General features: G+C 44.9%; 1 protein-coding gene across 6 annotated transcripts in view; it reads left to right on the top strand.

Annotated features, from left to right (window-relative positions):
* EFCAB7 (EF-hand calcium binding domain 7) overlaps window positions 1-15,035 on the top strand; it is a 1,178,320-nt gene that overhangs the window by 532,650 nt on the left and 630,635 nt on the right. For all 6 annotated transcript variants that reach the window (XM_069642000.1, XM_069641997.1, XM_069641998.1 and 3 more), the window contains one exon: window positions 7,728-7,849. In XM_069642000.1, the coding sequence (XP_069498101.1) occupies window positions 7,728-7,849 (122 nt within the window). The remainder of the gene's footprint in view (window positions 1-7,727; window positions 7,850-15,035) is intronic.

Raw genomic sequence — 15,035 nt, 5'->3', positions numbered from 1 at the left:
ACAGGTGCAGCACAGGTCTCCAGCGGGTAAGTTTCTATTTTCTACGCTTCCTGCTGCGCGACCGCTGAACTTCAGGTTTCGGGAGACACATACCCTCTCAGGACCGGCAGCTGATATCTGCTATAAGGAAGGCATGGTAACAAACAGTAATACAGACACAAGTGACCACAGTTCAAGGATGTTTATTGAACTTCAATTGGGTTTGAAAAATGCCCATATAATCCTAAATCTAAAGGTGGGAGCAATCCTCGACCATCAAATAAGTCCCAGTGGTGTCTTGTCAAAATTAAAGGGCCTATGCTAATACATCTATTGCCAATCCTAACATCTAAATACAAATGGTGGTGTAAAAATGTTATAGAAAAGAGAAGTGTTCAAGAAATGCTATGCCAGGATAGTTGAGCCATTAACTTCTCTTCCCCACGTTTTCAGCACAGGACAATGCGCCACACTTGAGCTTAGCACATACTCTGGCTTTTTTAGCACGAGGATGCAGTTCAAAATCTCAGTATCAGGACCTTCTGTGCCAAAGTCTCTTTACCATTCAGTCTTATTTCAGAGGGCCTGATGCAACAAACATTCAAAGTGCCTTTCTCCTCAGGATTCTCATATGCACAAATTCTCTGGTTCAGCCCGGGTCCCCTTCTGCCGGGCTCAGACCAAAGTTCTCATTTTTACAAACTTCTTTACTGTATCAAAATCGAAGACTATCGAATGTGCGCAGGATTTTGCATGACCCGTCACAGGACCACTTTGATTCACAATTCTTTGTTCGCTTCTTATTACAACCCTTTAATTTTCACTTCTGCCACTTCTCACCTGGATACCTTACAGTGACCTTTGATTGAGAACCCACGCGATGCCAGACCACTCTGTCAAGGTATCATATCTTGCTTTTTCAAAGTTCAAACACTCTTCAGAAGTTCAACTTTACTTACTTCTTGTTTCACACAGGTTTTAACAATGTTCATTCCAGTGCTTGCCATACAATGTTGTTGCTTGCAACCTTGTCTTCAACATAGATCGGTCTTGTATCAGTCTCCCCAACTCACCGGCTGGGTTGATTTCACTGATGCTGCTTTGCTCTTGGAGCCAGGACAGTACCACAACGGCTGGCGATTCTCCCCACCCCGATTACTGACCCGGGAGGGCTGACGCACAATGCAGGATTCTTTAGCCTGGTTTCCTGGTCTTAGGCTTTCTATTCTCGAGGTCTCTGGAAAGTAATGGTTCCTTTTCAAAAAGGTCAAGGGAATTTCCCTCCTTGCAATCCCCTTCGCTTTTGCCGTCTTTCCCCTGGTGCTCAGCTGCTGTCTCGAAACTGCTGTTTCCTCGTGTGCTTTGCCTCGCTCAGAGTGTGCTCTCATGCTCCGCCTTTTATCAGTGTGGGGAAGTGTAATGGAAGTGAGACGTGAGTGATTGTTGATAATTGCCTGACCATAGTATTGGGACATGTTAGGTACACGGCTCGGTGTTAGTCTGTTTTCCCTTATAGCGGGCTGTCCATGAGAAAGTGTTTGTGTTTTGAAAGGGGGGAGGGTAGAGTTCCTAAATATCCTACCGGGAAGGATGGGGTAAAGGTGTTAAAGGGAAGGGGATACCACCTCTCACCATCCGGTGTCTCAATCCCACTCCTCCGCCTTGAGCCAGAACTCCTTAAGTTCCGTAAAACCCTCAAAACCTTCCTCTTCTCTTCCTTTCTCTCTCCCTCTCCCCTGCTAACCTCTGCACGTTTTCTCTCCTACCTCGCTGCACTGCTCCTTCTCTTCCCTAACCGTTCAGTTTTTGCTTACTGGTCACCTGGTTCACCCCCAGAGCCTTACAGCTCCCAAGCTCCCTGCCAGTCATTGCACTTGCCTCTGGGCCTTTACACTATGTTCAGCATTACAGCACTTTTATCATACGCTCCGTGTGAGGGGTAATCTCTGTGCACTTAACCCAGGGACCTGCTGGACTGGGCACACTTGTCCTCCCTCATTCTCCTGCACTTGCATGACCTTGATTAGTGACGCAGGAGGGCCCCCGGTATCTCTGACACACAATACAGGATTCTTTATCCTGGCTTCCTGATCTTATGCTTTCTAATCTCGAGGGCTCTTGAAAGTAAGGGTTTCTTGTCAGAAAGGTCAAGGGAACGTCCCACCTTGCGATCCCCTCCTGTTTTGCCGTCTTTCGTCTCTTGTTCAGCTGCCGTCTCGAAACTGCTGTTTCCTTGTGTGCTTTTGTGCTCCAACTTTTATCCTTTTATCTGTGTGGGGAAGCTTAATGGAAGTCAGTCAGTAATGGCCTAACCTCGCCTGACCTTGCCTCGCCTCGTATTGGGACACGTCCAGTATTCTGCTCGGTGTTAGTCTGTTTTCTTCCAGAGCGGGCTGTCTGTGTGAAAGTGTTAGTGCAGGAAAAGGTGGGCGGGGTGTAGAGTTCCTACGTATCATATCTGATGGTGTAAAGGTGTTACAGGGAAGAGGATTCCGCGTCTCACCATCCGGTGTCCCACTCGCACTTCCTGATGACCCCTCACCCAGGTGATCCTCCCGCACTGGTCCACCCACAGCAACTGGATCCAAATGCGATGGCCGTGTCCTGCCCACCTGGATGATATATCCCCGGGGGACTAATGGGTGAGATACCTGGTTTCTCACACTGCTGAACAGTGGTCCTGGCGTCTTCTCTCCTCCAGCTTCTGCCTGGGCTGCCTGCATGAACCATGCAGCTTCTGCTTCTTGCTTCCTGTGCTCTTCTCTATGGCCAGCACCTAAGGGGGCCTTTTTAAGCCTCTGTCTCCCTCAGGTGTGGGTCATCTGAACTAATCATCTGATCCCTTCTGAAACATTGTACCTTTTTATAATTCTCTTCTTTGTCCTAGTACTTAGGATATTATGGGGCTTGAAGTCCCTAATGGCTAAGTTGGGTTTTCAGTTTGATTTTTCCTTTTAAACCCAGATCTGTTCCTTATAATATTCTTTAAAGGAACATCATAAGAATCAGTCACAAGATTGGCAGTTCTTTTAATCAGTTATTATTTACATCTTTATTTTCACTGTGCCTTTTGCCGTTGGGGAGGTTTTTAGTTCAACAAGTCTCCAGTATTTTGGAAGTTTTTTTTTTCTCCCAAGGCGTAGGAGTTTGTGATTGTTTTCACCTCTATTTACACGTGTTTTTTGTGGAACCAAAGAGATGGTTACTACAACTAGCCATTACATACTTCGGCATTGCAGAGCCATCTTCCCTAGAGGAAGACAAATAATGCGTCTCATCCCACAGAGTCCTCTCATTCCCCTGAGCCTTTTCTCCTCCCAGGTGGTCCTCCGACAGAACGCCACCCCCAAGGTCTGTATCAGAAAGCATCTGCCTTATCCTGTCCATCCAGGAGGAGACTTTAGGCAGGGTATTGGTGAGGAGTCTGTAGGATTCATCACAAACCCTTCCCCTAAAGACCTGACTTCACAGTCCAAGATCCGTAACCCCTTCTCCACCTTTAGCCTCCCCCAGATTCATAGTGGATACACATGCTTTCCATTCCCAGACTGGATCCTCTAGGAACAATTGTTCTTGGATCCAAGAATTTTGGGGACAATAGAAGGAATATAATTCTTTTGGCGGTTGGTTAAAGTTCCTAAATGGCTTCACTTTTATCTTTGCTACTCGAAAAACCCATTCATCAAAGTATCGAATTCCACTACCATGATAATTGGTGTAGGAAGGTTAGGTACTACTGCCACTAACACAGATATGTGTTTTCCCAGAATAGTAATCTCGATTCTGGTTAAGGGGTGTCCTGTCTGTCCATGGACACAGTCTATAGTCTTCTTACCTATACTTTCCCAATGTGGGGAAGAATATTAGCTTACACCACAGAACCTCTGTTCCCTGTGTCTAACTGAGCCCAGATTGTTTTCCCTTGTAGTACCACAGGGACTCAATAATTATTCTTTGCTCCGGTACAAAGCATAACATCAGAATTCTCAAAAGCAATAGTTCTTTTAGAGTGTGAAGAGATGTTACTTTTACTGTGTGTGTAGGAAAACTTGATGTTTGATTTTCCGGTTTCTTCTAATTTCTGTTTTGAGGGAAAATTAGAACTTTCCAGTCTGTTAGAAAGATAATGTTTGGGGAGATGGCCTAGTTTCCCACAAGCAAAACGCTCCTTTCTGGTCAATATCCAGCAGGGAATCCAAATTCCTGCCATGAAGGATCAAGTTCATCCTCGCTTTCGTGTGTCAAGGGATTTCCTACCTCTTCTAATTTTACTTTAAGGGTAAAGGCCAGAAAAAGGCCAGAAAAAGGTTTTATTGGGAAACTTCAAAGTCTTCTGTCTCTAAGGTATAAGAAACTTTTCTATGTAGTGGGAAGTCATAGAGGTTATTTTCCTTGTTGATTATCTCTGCTAAAGAGACTGCTACTGATTGTTCATATGTTCTATCATTCTCTAAAGCATCAGCTGGAACAACCATAGTTTTAAGTGTATTACAAATTCCTGTTCTTCCGGTAAAAGGAATTTCCTGTATTATTGGAGTATCTGGAGCTTAAGTTTCTTACCTTAGTATTCTTGACTGTCTGTAACTGGTGTCGGTCTCTCGCTACCTCCCACTTTCGAGCCGTGCAAGAATAATTCTGGGTCCCACTTCCCACCAAGTTGTTTTCCCAAATTGTCTTCATCTTCCTGCCTAATGTCAGATTGGGACAAAGATTCCCATGGAGCTTTATACTCCGAGTCCCACCAGCTCGCCCCTCTTAATTTGTATTGGTTTTCCTGTGCTTGCTGCAACAGGAGCTAGTCACTTCTCTTGCGTGCTCCAGTGAACGCCAACCATCGGAGTAGGACACTGGACAGGGAGAGCTCCTCTCTTCCACGAGATGGCCCACAACTGCACTGCTTCCTGCTGCACATCCTCTGCAGGATAACCTCCCAGAGTCTACGACTCACAGCACTGCACTCATCTGAGATCACAGCCGCGTTCCTGGGGTCTTCCTTCTGCTTCTTCCACTACTGCGGCTCACTTCTTCTTCTGCTACTGATGGCCTGTACCTGAAGCAGCCTTAAATATTAAGTCCTGCTCAGGTGTGGGTCATTGGAACCCCTAGCCTGTACATCACAGTTCTGGACCCCTGAGCTTCTCTTCCTCGTCCCAGTACTTGGAGCATTATGGAAATGGAAGTCCCTAATGTTCTTGTTCTTTTCTTCCTTAAAGATTTCAGTTTTGCAATATGCCATTAAAACCGTGGGATCACTATGGAGGTTAGTTAGAGGGTTCTCCCAATTCTCCTGACCTGAGCCCTCCCCCATGTGATCCTCCCGCAGGTCTCCACCCTCTGGGTCGGGATCAGGAAACGTCTGCTGTTTCCTGGTCACATGAGTAGGGTCCCCAGCCAGGGTTCTTGGGATAATCACTTGATTCATCACAGTATCGCTATGTGATTTTTTAGGTCTGATGTTAAACTGATAGTCTGGTTATTACTCTTGGCAATTTATTTAGGCATCCTGGATGGAGACCAGAGAAGTTTTGCAGGACGTCAGGGTGGGCAGCTATTGTGCCCTTAGTGATTGGGCTCAACAAGCCTGTACTTCCTCCATTCCTCCCCAGGTGCCGGTTTCCATACCCCTTCCCATTAGTCTTTTACTAACTTGGTGTCCCCTATAAATGTTCTTCTGTTAATGATGCCTTTCTCAGATTGGTATTTCTATGATCATTCTTTCTTTTCTAATCCTCTTTTCGTAGCTATGAATTCTTCTGTCCTTTCTTGCCTCTCCCCATCACTGTCTGCCCCCCTTTGGGCAGCACTCCGCTTCAGGTTTCCAAAATCTTCTACGTGTATTTCCACAACCTTCATGTCTCCTTTCCAACGCGCTCTCCTTCTTTAATCGCCACTGATCTATAAACTCTTTTTCCAAATCTCAATTCTTTGTCAGCTTCTTTGTCCCTTTGGGTATTATTCTCAATACTCTCCAATTCTTTCTCCTCCTTAGCTTATTCAACCATGCTGTAACAATTATCACCCATCTCCAATTATCCTGTGCAGTCTACAACTGTGTCTTGCAACTTCTTCATCCATCTAGTCGCCACTCAAATGCGCAGTAGTCTTCTCCAATTCACAATTGCCTTTTGCCACATCTTCACCTTCTCTCAGGTCACCCTGACTATCTTTGTCCATCACCTTCTCACTCCTTATCTGAAGTTCTGGTTCTCTTGGCTCTTCAGTTTTGGTCTCCTGGGTCTCTCTTCTAGCTTCCAGTCTTCAGAGTGGCCAGCCTTCTGGACCTATCCTCCAGCTTTCTGGGCTCTTCTCCCACTCCAGGTCCACCAGCTATCCCCTTCAGACTTCTCCAAAACGTCCTCCGTCTCTCCTCTATAGAACATTGATATCCACATTTTGTGTATGCGAGCCCACCAATCCTACTTGAGTTACAATGTTCCCAGCTCCCCCAAATGCGATAACTCCTTATATTTTCTATTAAAAGCACTGACAATGTTCCCTTTTTGAAGAACGTCACTTTCCGTCTAGACATCCTTTAAGGCCCCCTAGTGGGGCCAACCCCACAGTTTGAGGACCACAGCTGTGGAAGGTTCCAGAAGTATGGAGGTGCGGCAGACATGAGACATAGAAGCAAAATCGGAATATGTTAAACGGCAAGGTGCGACTTGATCCTGCACATGTGTGCTTGCTTTTTTAAACTTTGAGGGAGTTTTGCATTGCATAGAGCTGCAGACCTGTCATTTCATAGGTATGAAGAGAAAAGGGCTATAGAGTAACTGTACTGTAGTCACTACAGTGAGTAGCCTTTGCACTTGTGGCTCTGCACACCAAGTTCCCCCACTTTGTGCAGTAGGAGAGAAGCTATGGATAAGAGAGCTGGAATAACTGTGAAGTGATCTTTACCTCTTCATTCAACCTCTATATGGCATGCTTTACAACCATGCTTTTATATGGTCATCCACAAACTATTAATTACTTATTGGGCGGTAATCCTGGGAAGCAAACCATTGAAGCTTCTATTGCAAGAGTAATGGTATCCTGTATTTTAGAGCCTTACAAATTGTAAATGATGCATCTTCTGCATGGGCTTTAATTGTGGCTTTCTGCTTACACTATTCCATGGTTGTTAGTTCCAGCAATGATGCTGAGGTTGGTGAAGGTATTCTATAACATCGTATTGGTTCTGTGTAGAGTTCAGGTATGTCCACCCTTTGTTTTTATATTTCTGTGGAATGTCCTATAAGTATGGAGGAAAGGCGATGGTACATAGGAGCAACATTGAAGGTTGTATCACGGCAGGGCAGGATTGGGTCCTACACATGCATGCTGGCTTTGCTAAAACTTAAGAGGGTTATTGCTGTGCAGAAGACTCCTGTCTTGTACTAGTGGGATGCATATAATATACGTAGGGAGGCAAGAGGACTACGAACTAGGAGTGCAAGGGACGCTATGGTAAGTACGTTTAAAGTTTTGGTCCTACATGGCAGGATACTTCACTCTTGCAATGGGTAGGACCCTATGGATTGAAGGAGTACTCTAATCACCATAAAACTAATGTTAATGTTTCATTTCGCCAGAATATTACATATTTTACAATGCATTTTAGTTACATTGGAAGTGAATATGCAAAATGTGAATAAATTAGGTTCTGTTTTTTTCCCACTGGTATTGTTTATGCATTATGTTGATATTATTGATGAGTGCATTAACCCCTAAAATACTCTAAAACCTGTTCACAAATAATGTTTCAGTTGACAACAAATCGCCGCGTCCTTCATCATCTCGGAGCTTAAAAGCATCCGTTTCTTCGATTATAAGTATGGGAGCCAACAGTACCAAAGATTCTAAGCTAACTGAGCCACATAACTTAAAGGTAAGCCTTCTTATTCCCGATGTGGAATGTTATAAACAGCATGAAAGCAAGTGTGTATGGGAGCAAAAGCTGGAACGATGTATAATATTAGGCTGTGCTAAATATGACCGGGAAAGGGCCAGGGCGATGGCATGGCAGTCCATATTTGCGGTTTAACATCTGTATATAGTTACAATGTAGACCGCGGGGTCAGTTGCCTGTATACATGCTTAATGATTTGTTGCTCCGTTAATGGAATGCTCGATAGAGCCGGTTCGACGCAACAGGTGTAAAACGGCAATCTCAAACTATCCAATCCCTGTTGAACACAATCAGCATCCCGAATGGGCCCCAAATGCATCGTTGGGGAATTAATACAGTAAAGCCGTGTACAATATTGTGGAGTGTGTTTTGCTAAGAAAAGTCGAAAGAAAATATTTTGAGTGAATCATTTTGTCAGATCTTGCTTATTTCCTTTGGTTATCATCCCCTGACATCTGCTCTCTTCTTGTCTCCCCACCCCCTGCCGCCATCAGGGTTACTGTTATTTTTCTCTTTGCAGCTGGCCCTGATTGTGTGCAATTGTTATGCTGAGAGTTATCTATACTCTGCCAGCTGTGGCGCTGCCCCGTGAAGGGACATGCACGCGGCGGCGTGACGTTGCACGCTGCCGCATGAAGCATAAATAGACGGGGCGTTCCCGGCCGCGTCAGAGCGACCGGGAAGCCCGAACCATAAGGACGTGTGTCGTGTGGTCCTTATGAGTGGTGGGGCTTACGAGCATCACATGGGGGTCGGGACAAACCCCCAACAGTGGCGACGAGTGGGGGGTGATGCCTGGGCCCGGCGGTGACGAAATCCTTAAATTTTTGTTCCCTGAAACAGAATCTTGACGATGTTTCGTTTCATGCCGTAGGCCGTGCATCACACATGCGGCTGGCAGCCATTTTGTATTTCGGGCCGTGGATTTCACCGAGCTCCGGTTTGGGCGGTGAGTGGCATCCAGGACTCATTTTTGGACACATTAACAGCAGGCAGTTATACCTGCATACCCATGCCCAATTTTTGAATTTTTATTGAATCTTGGGCCTACTACGGCGAGTGTAAGCGAGGAAAAGGGGTACACTGGCTGGGCCTGTGCAGCCCCGATTCTCTTTTTCACTCAATTTTTGGAACTCCTGTGCCTACAAGGTGTTGCAGCAGCTGAGGAGTACTTTCTTCATCATCCTCTTCATCATCAAAGTGGGGACTTTATTCTTCTTTATCCTTTTCATCATCAGGAGGGACTGCTGCAGCTGAGGATATTCCTTCTTCTTCATTCTGTTCATCACATCCAGCTGCTGTGGCTGTGCATGAAGCTGCTTGTGGTGGGGGATACTATGTTATCGTCTCCCTCGCTTCCAGGTTGGACTGTTCATTTACCTGGGAGTGTGTGTTTGGACTGTGCTGTGGTGGTGGGTGTTGAGTTGCCATCACTTTAGTGGTTTAACAGCGCCTACGTTCGTCCAGAATGGACCGTAGTGTGTCCCTGCCAGGGATATTCAGACCGTGGAGAGAGAATAGAAAAGGGGGGCAGGAAAGGGGAGAAAGGTTAAACACCGATCAAAGATTTGTACAGGTAACAAGAGGAATGAGGGGTAGGGATGGAGTTTGTGATAGTTTGAACGACTGTAGCAGGGGTGGACTGGGCTTCTTTAGTGTGGTAACCTATTAGTTTCTAAATGTTCTCATTGGAAAATGGTTGGGCTTGCTAATAATGCGTATTATGTGGACACTTTATTTCCAGGGCCTCTTTTGGTTTCCAGTCTACCCTTGGACTGTGAAGTTAGTGTAGAACATATAGTGCTGATCAGAAAAGGGCAAATGATTAATCCTCTTTAGAAGATATGATGGTTTGCGACTGATTTTAAACATCTATCGCTCGGTTGATATTGTTGTGGGAGGCTTTCATGTTGCATATTAGAAATTTGTCATACTTTTAGGAGATGTGCTGACTAATTTGCAAAGCTTGCGAGTAGTGAGGTGGGATTGGCTGCACAGGGTTTGTCATTTTTGAGAAATGCAGGACAGTTGACTTTTAGGATAAAGCTAGTAGGCCATCTTTGGTGGTGCTGGGCTTGGGTAGACTGGAGTAATTAGGAAAATGTTCTGGGACAGTTAGATGAGACTTTATGTTTGTTTTAGTAGTTTGTGTCTGTTGCTGTTTTTTCATCTTATTTTGTGCTCTTGCAATAACCTGCAGTTTGAGCAATACGGGACTGTAGCTAAGCCGTTTTACGTGCATTTTGGAACATAGTTGTTTTGTATGATTCAGTGCAAATAGAGCCCTGATCAGGGGTGTTGCTAGGTTTGTAAAAGATCTGGGGCTACGCTAATGTCGGGACTCTAGGCTAGCTATCCTTTTGGTTGTAGCCCCTGAGCTTCTATCCAGGGCTACAACCAAAAGACCCGGGGGGGGGCAGGGAGAGGGGTCGGTTGGGGGTTGGGGGGGGGGGGGGTGTGTGTGTGTGTGTGTGTGTGTGTTTTCCGTTCCCATCCATAAAATGGCTGCGCTGGTTCCTTGGAACACCATTGCATCAAAACTGCGTTTTGCAGCGACAAAGGGATGACTGCACCATCTTGCCGAACACCTATTGGGTGTTTCCATTGAAAAGGGAATATTTTACATTAAAAAGGATGCGTCCATGACACTATTTTCACCTGTTAATCATCACACTACTTTTTTTATCAGCGAGACCCTGCTATGCCCTCCATATTTACATTGTGCTCCAGCAGAACAGAGCAGTATCCCTGAATGACAGGCGGTTCCTCAGAACTGGGAAATCAAAAGAAGCTTTACCTTTAGCCGTGTTGGAAAACGCTTTACTTTTGGGCTACAAAATGTCAAAAATCAATGCTTCAAAGAGGCCCTAGCTCTTTGGGCCTATATCAATTTCAGTGGATCTGTGTTTTAAACAAATTGCTGTATAAAAGAAACTGACTATGACTGCAGAAAAATGTGGGAAATTCAGATGGAACCTTTTAAAAGGAACATGCCAGCAGGCCTCACAAAGTGTTGAAATGTACTTTTGCAAATAAGAAAAATACTGATTTAAAAGTGTATGTTGGATAATGCCCTGCCCTTGTCTAACAATGTAAAGGGGTTTGTGATGGGAAACATATTTGGGAGGTTTTATTCAACAGACTTGCTTCTGATTCAGAACAAAATAAAATCAAGAATTAAATGCATTAGCTGGCTGCTTTGAGAACTCCAGAACAGGTTTTTCTACTGGCTAAACTGAGGCCTTCCCCCAAAAGGAGCCACCATAAACTTCTAGGACCCATGCATGCTAATTGCCACCTTTGAAAACTTTAAATGGACCAAAAGCACTAAACAGCCCAGGCTCATCAGACTTTTGTCTGGTCTGAGACCTCTTACAATAGAAATTCTGGGACACGGACATGTGAAATAGGAAATCTCACGTCCCCCCAAATTCTACTGGGAGCTTCAAAGCCAACTCAAGAGCAGCCGTGTAAGCTATCCCCGTATATGGCGAACAATGCTGACCATTTGCCTCAAAAGACTATTTTATTAAACAATTTTATGAGTTTTATCTCTGCAACAGGACTTTGCAGTAATGTAAAAAGTTAACTGTTTAAATGTAATTTTTGTGGTTTTTAAACAAGACGAGGTAGCCTTCACTGCCATATCGGGAACTGAAATGGCAGAGAAGTGGATATTATGAGGAAAGTGTACCCAAGCTGAAATTCAATACTTACATGCTTTATGATAATCTATACCCATGTATAAAGTTATAGAATTTTAGGTCGAATATTTATCACTGAAAATCGCAAAAAACTATTAGAATGGTGAAACAAAGTTCGACAAACGTGAGAATTTGACTGCCATGCTCTACGTAAAATATGTGATCTGCCTATGTAATTTGTTAAAATGTTGCAACCGTACAAATTTGTAAATTATGTGGATTGATTTTTGGCAAAAAGGACTGGGGGAAGGCTTTGCACATCATAAAGTACAAACCCATAAACTGAGTCACCTCCTAGAGGAGGCAACCAACATTGGCTCACCTATCCGGTTCTTGGGGGTAGGTCTAGCTTAGTTCTGCCCAACAATAAACCGATGATATCACCATGCCTTATAAATAAGGGCGGCTGAAAGAACTCTAGACGACTCTTCTGAATTTTCCAGCGCCTGCATATCCAGATATTCCACCTTCACTGTGCAAGATTCCAGACCCCACTGCCAGAAAAGGGATAGTTGACCCAGGCCTTCTATCCAGGCAGAACCACCCTTCAGCACTAAAACCCCATAACCTAATCCTACTAACATAAGGGAGAAAGGGAAAAAGTGGCTGAGCCCGCTTTGGGATTCTCAAGTGCCGCCTGCTTGCCCTGCTTACCCGCTACATCCAGCTGAGGTGTCGCTGTGCGGTGACCAGACCTTTGCCCAGCTGTCTTTTGCCAGGAGAGCCTGCTATCCGGTGACTAGAACCTTTTGAATACTGAATACGGTTGGCTGTCCCAAATTCCAAACTCTAGCACTGATTGATTGTATTTCCCATCCCATAACACATAGCATACCCCATCTTGACACCTTTCTCTTTGCCCTAATTTCGAGTAATCCTATCTATACCCTGATAACTTGTCTAAACTGTTCTAATTCTCTGTGCACCCTGTCTTTGTTTTTTTAGTGTTAGCGCCATTCTTTCATTCACCCCATCTTTTAACTCCTTAGCAATATTTTGATTAAATACATTTTCCCTAAAGAAAAGGGGTACACTGCGTGAAGGGTTACAACTGCAGCGTAACTTTTATATTCATGGGTGGCGTTCCTCTTTTCTAGCCATTAAATCTTGTGTAAGTAAAACTTTTCCTTTCCTTCCAAACCGATTTTCATTTTTAATTGCTTTATTTTCCTAAAATTCGAACCTCATTCCACCTTGAAAATCTAATTAAATTCTTCAGCTATAGCCATCATTTTACTTCTTTATTGTCCCTGTGATGTGCCTTTATGCCCCAGCCCAAAAACCGCATTCCAATTCAGAGCATTTCATCCGTTTTTCTGAAAAACCGTTTTGATATTTAAAAATGCAACTTTTCCATGTGTGATTTGAGTGCACTGTTTCCAATTTCAACCTGCTGTGTGAACTGTATGCCTTTGGTGATACCTTAAATTATAGTTGATAGTGATATGACATCCCTGTCACTGTGATAAAACGTATGTACATCATTATGTGTGTGTGTGTGTGTGTGTGCGTGTGCGTGCGTGCAGGAACTGAACAACTAACATTTCCCACTGTGCTTTAGCTGTTGCAGGCACCCCTCTGTCACCGCAGAATAACCCCACCACTGGCAGGAAGAAGGGAGTACCTGATGAGTTTCAGTGGCATTCAGGATTCCCTCATGGTCATGGAGCTTCAGTGGGGTCATGAGGGCTGAGACTGAGAGGACCTGGATTCTTAAACCAGACCACAGAATTTGTTATCTGCCTGGTTGGGAAAAACGGGCAGCCCAGTGTGGCTGATGGGGGGCCTCGACGTTCCAACATTGTGACTGGGCAGGTTTCGAACTGCAGTGCCAGAAGGGAGTAAGGCTGAGTCCAAGATGACTGATCCCCATTTTGATTACCTGCAGAATAACGGGTGGGAACGGCTTATCTTGTTTCGAAGACAAATGTGTTGCTCCTGAACTATCCTCCAGGCCCAACTAAGAACAAACACAGGTGATGCTGCCTGAGGGATAGCTTGGTGTTTTTCTTTTCAGACACATGTAATGACCTCAGGACTATTCACCCTATTACACAGCCCAAAAGTTATTGGACTCAGAAAAGCAATAAAACACACCTAGACCAACAATTGGAATATAATTGGCTCTTTACAGGCCCTTTATTCATACAAATTATAAGCATACAGATAACTATTGGAATAAATGCAATTGGCTATACATAAGCACACAAACAAGGATAGTTACAAAGGGTCTGCATCACTGTTAGTGCAGTTGTAGGAGAAAACGTCATCTCAGGACCAACAACACTATCCAATCCCAAGGCAGGTAGGCAGAGGGATCACACGTACTAACAGGGTCTGGAGCGAAGTGTCGTACATCTCAGCGAGACTTCATCACCCGGGGTTCCAATTTTCTGTCTCATCAGGATACCTCTTGTAATGGGGGAAAAATCCCTGCCCCTCATAGTGTAACGCCCACCTGATTCCCGTAGAGGCACCGGTCTTGACTGGGCGTATACCGTATCTTCAAAGGCGATGTGTAACACACGGCTGGCTCTTTGGGCTGGACCTCTGTGCACTGTATGTCTGACTCAAAGGGTAAGATGTCTGCAGATAGAAAATATGGGATTAAGGAACTGGGTTATTGAATGTCTCTCTCTTCTTCCCTTTCTCTTCTCCTGTAGAACCCCAAAGGTTAACGCTCTCACCTTAGGTAAGTGAACGCTGTGCTCTCCATCTGCCTCGGGGCAGGGTGCTGTAACCAGTTTCTTCACTGGATAAGGGGAGCAGGCCTCTTGACTTCAGAGGACTGCTGTCCGTCGTTTACTGCACGAACGGTAAGTTTCGAGTAATTCTAATGTCTTTAAAGTCTTTAGTAATGATGTTTCTTGTTTTGCAGGGTTCCGGCGATGGCGGATGACGAGCTGAAGTGAGTTGAAGATGGAGCCCGTGTGATGAATAGAAGCGCCTGGAAGCACGTAAGTAAGCGCTTGTTGCCTGCTTCACGATGCGCTCTAACTGTCTTTTTATTTTGCAGGTACAAGTTCGGAGCGGCTGCAGGGTGCCGGAATACCCACTGGGTTAGATGTGGAAAGGAGTAATGGCACGTGAGTATTAAAGTTCCCCAATGTCTTTAAACGCACCTTGTTTTGTCTTTCAGATGCGGGATGCAGCGCCGAAGGCCTCCGGAGCGTGCGAAGAGTTGGTAAGCTTTTGTCTTTCAGATGCCGGAATGCAGTGTGAAGACCTCCGGAGCGCACGAAGAGTAGGTAAGCCTTTGTCTTTCAGATGCCGGAATGCAGCGCGAGGCGTTGGTGACAGCCGATGGACCAGGTAAGTGAAGAGTTGTCACTGAAGACCTTAATGCTAACCTGTTCTTTATTGTCTTTATAGGTGTTGCTGAAGACTGGATTCAGGATGGTAGGCCTTTTTCCTTAGGCCCAGGATCAGATGCAGAAGACACGATGAGCGTTCTGCTGCAG

This window comes from Ambystoma mexicanum, chromosome 1q, assembly GCF_040938575.1.
Source record: "Ambystoma mexicanum isolate Mex_15411 chromosome 1q, UKY_AmexF1_1, whole genome shotgun sequence".
NCBI classification, from domain to species: Eukaryota; Metazoa; Chordata; class Amphibia; order Caudata; family Ambystomatidae; genus Ambystoma; species Ambystoma mexicanum.
The sequence above is the reverse complement of the archived record's forward strand: the minus strand, read 5'-3'. Positions and strand labels throughout refer to the sequence as shown.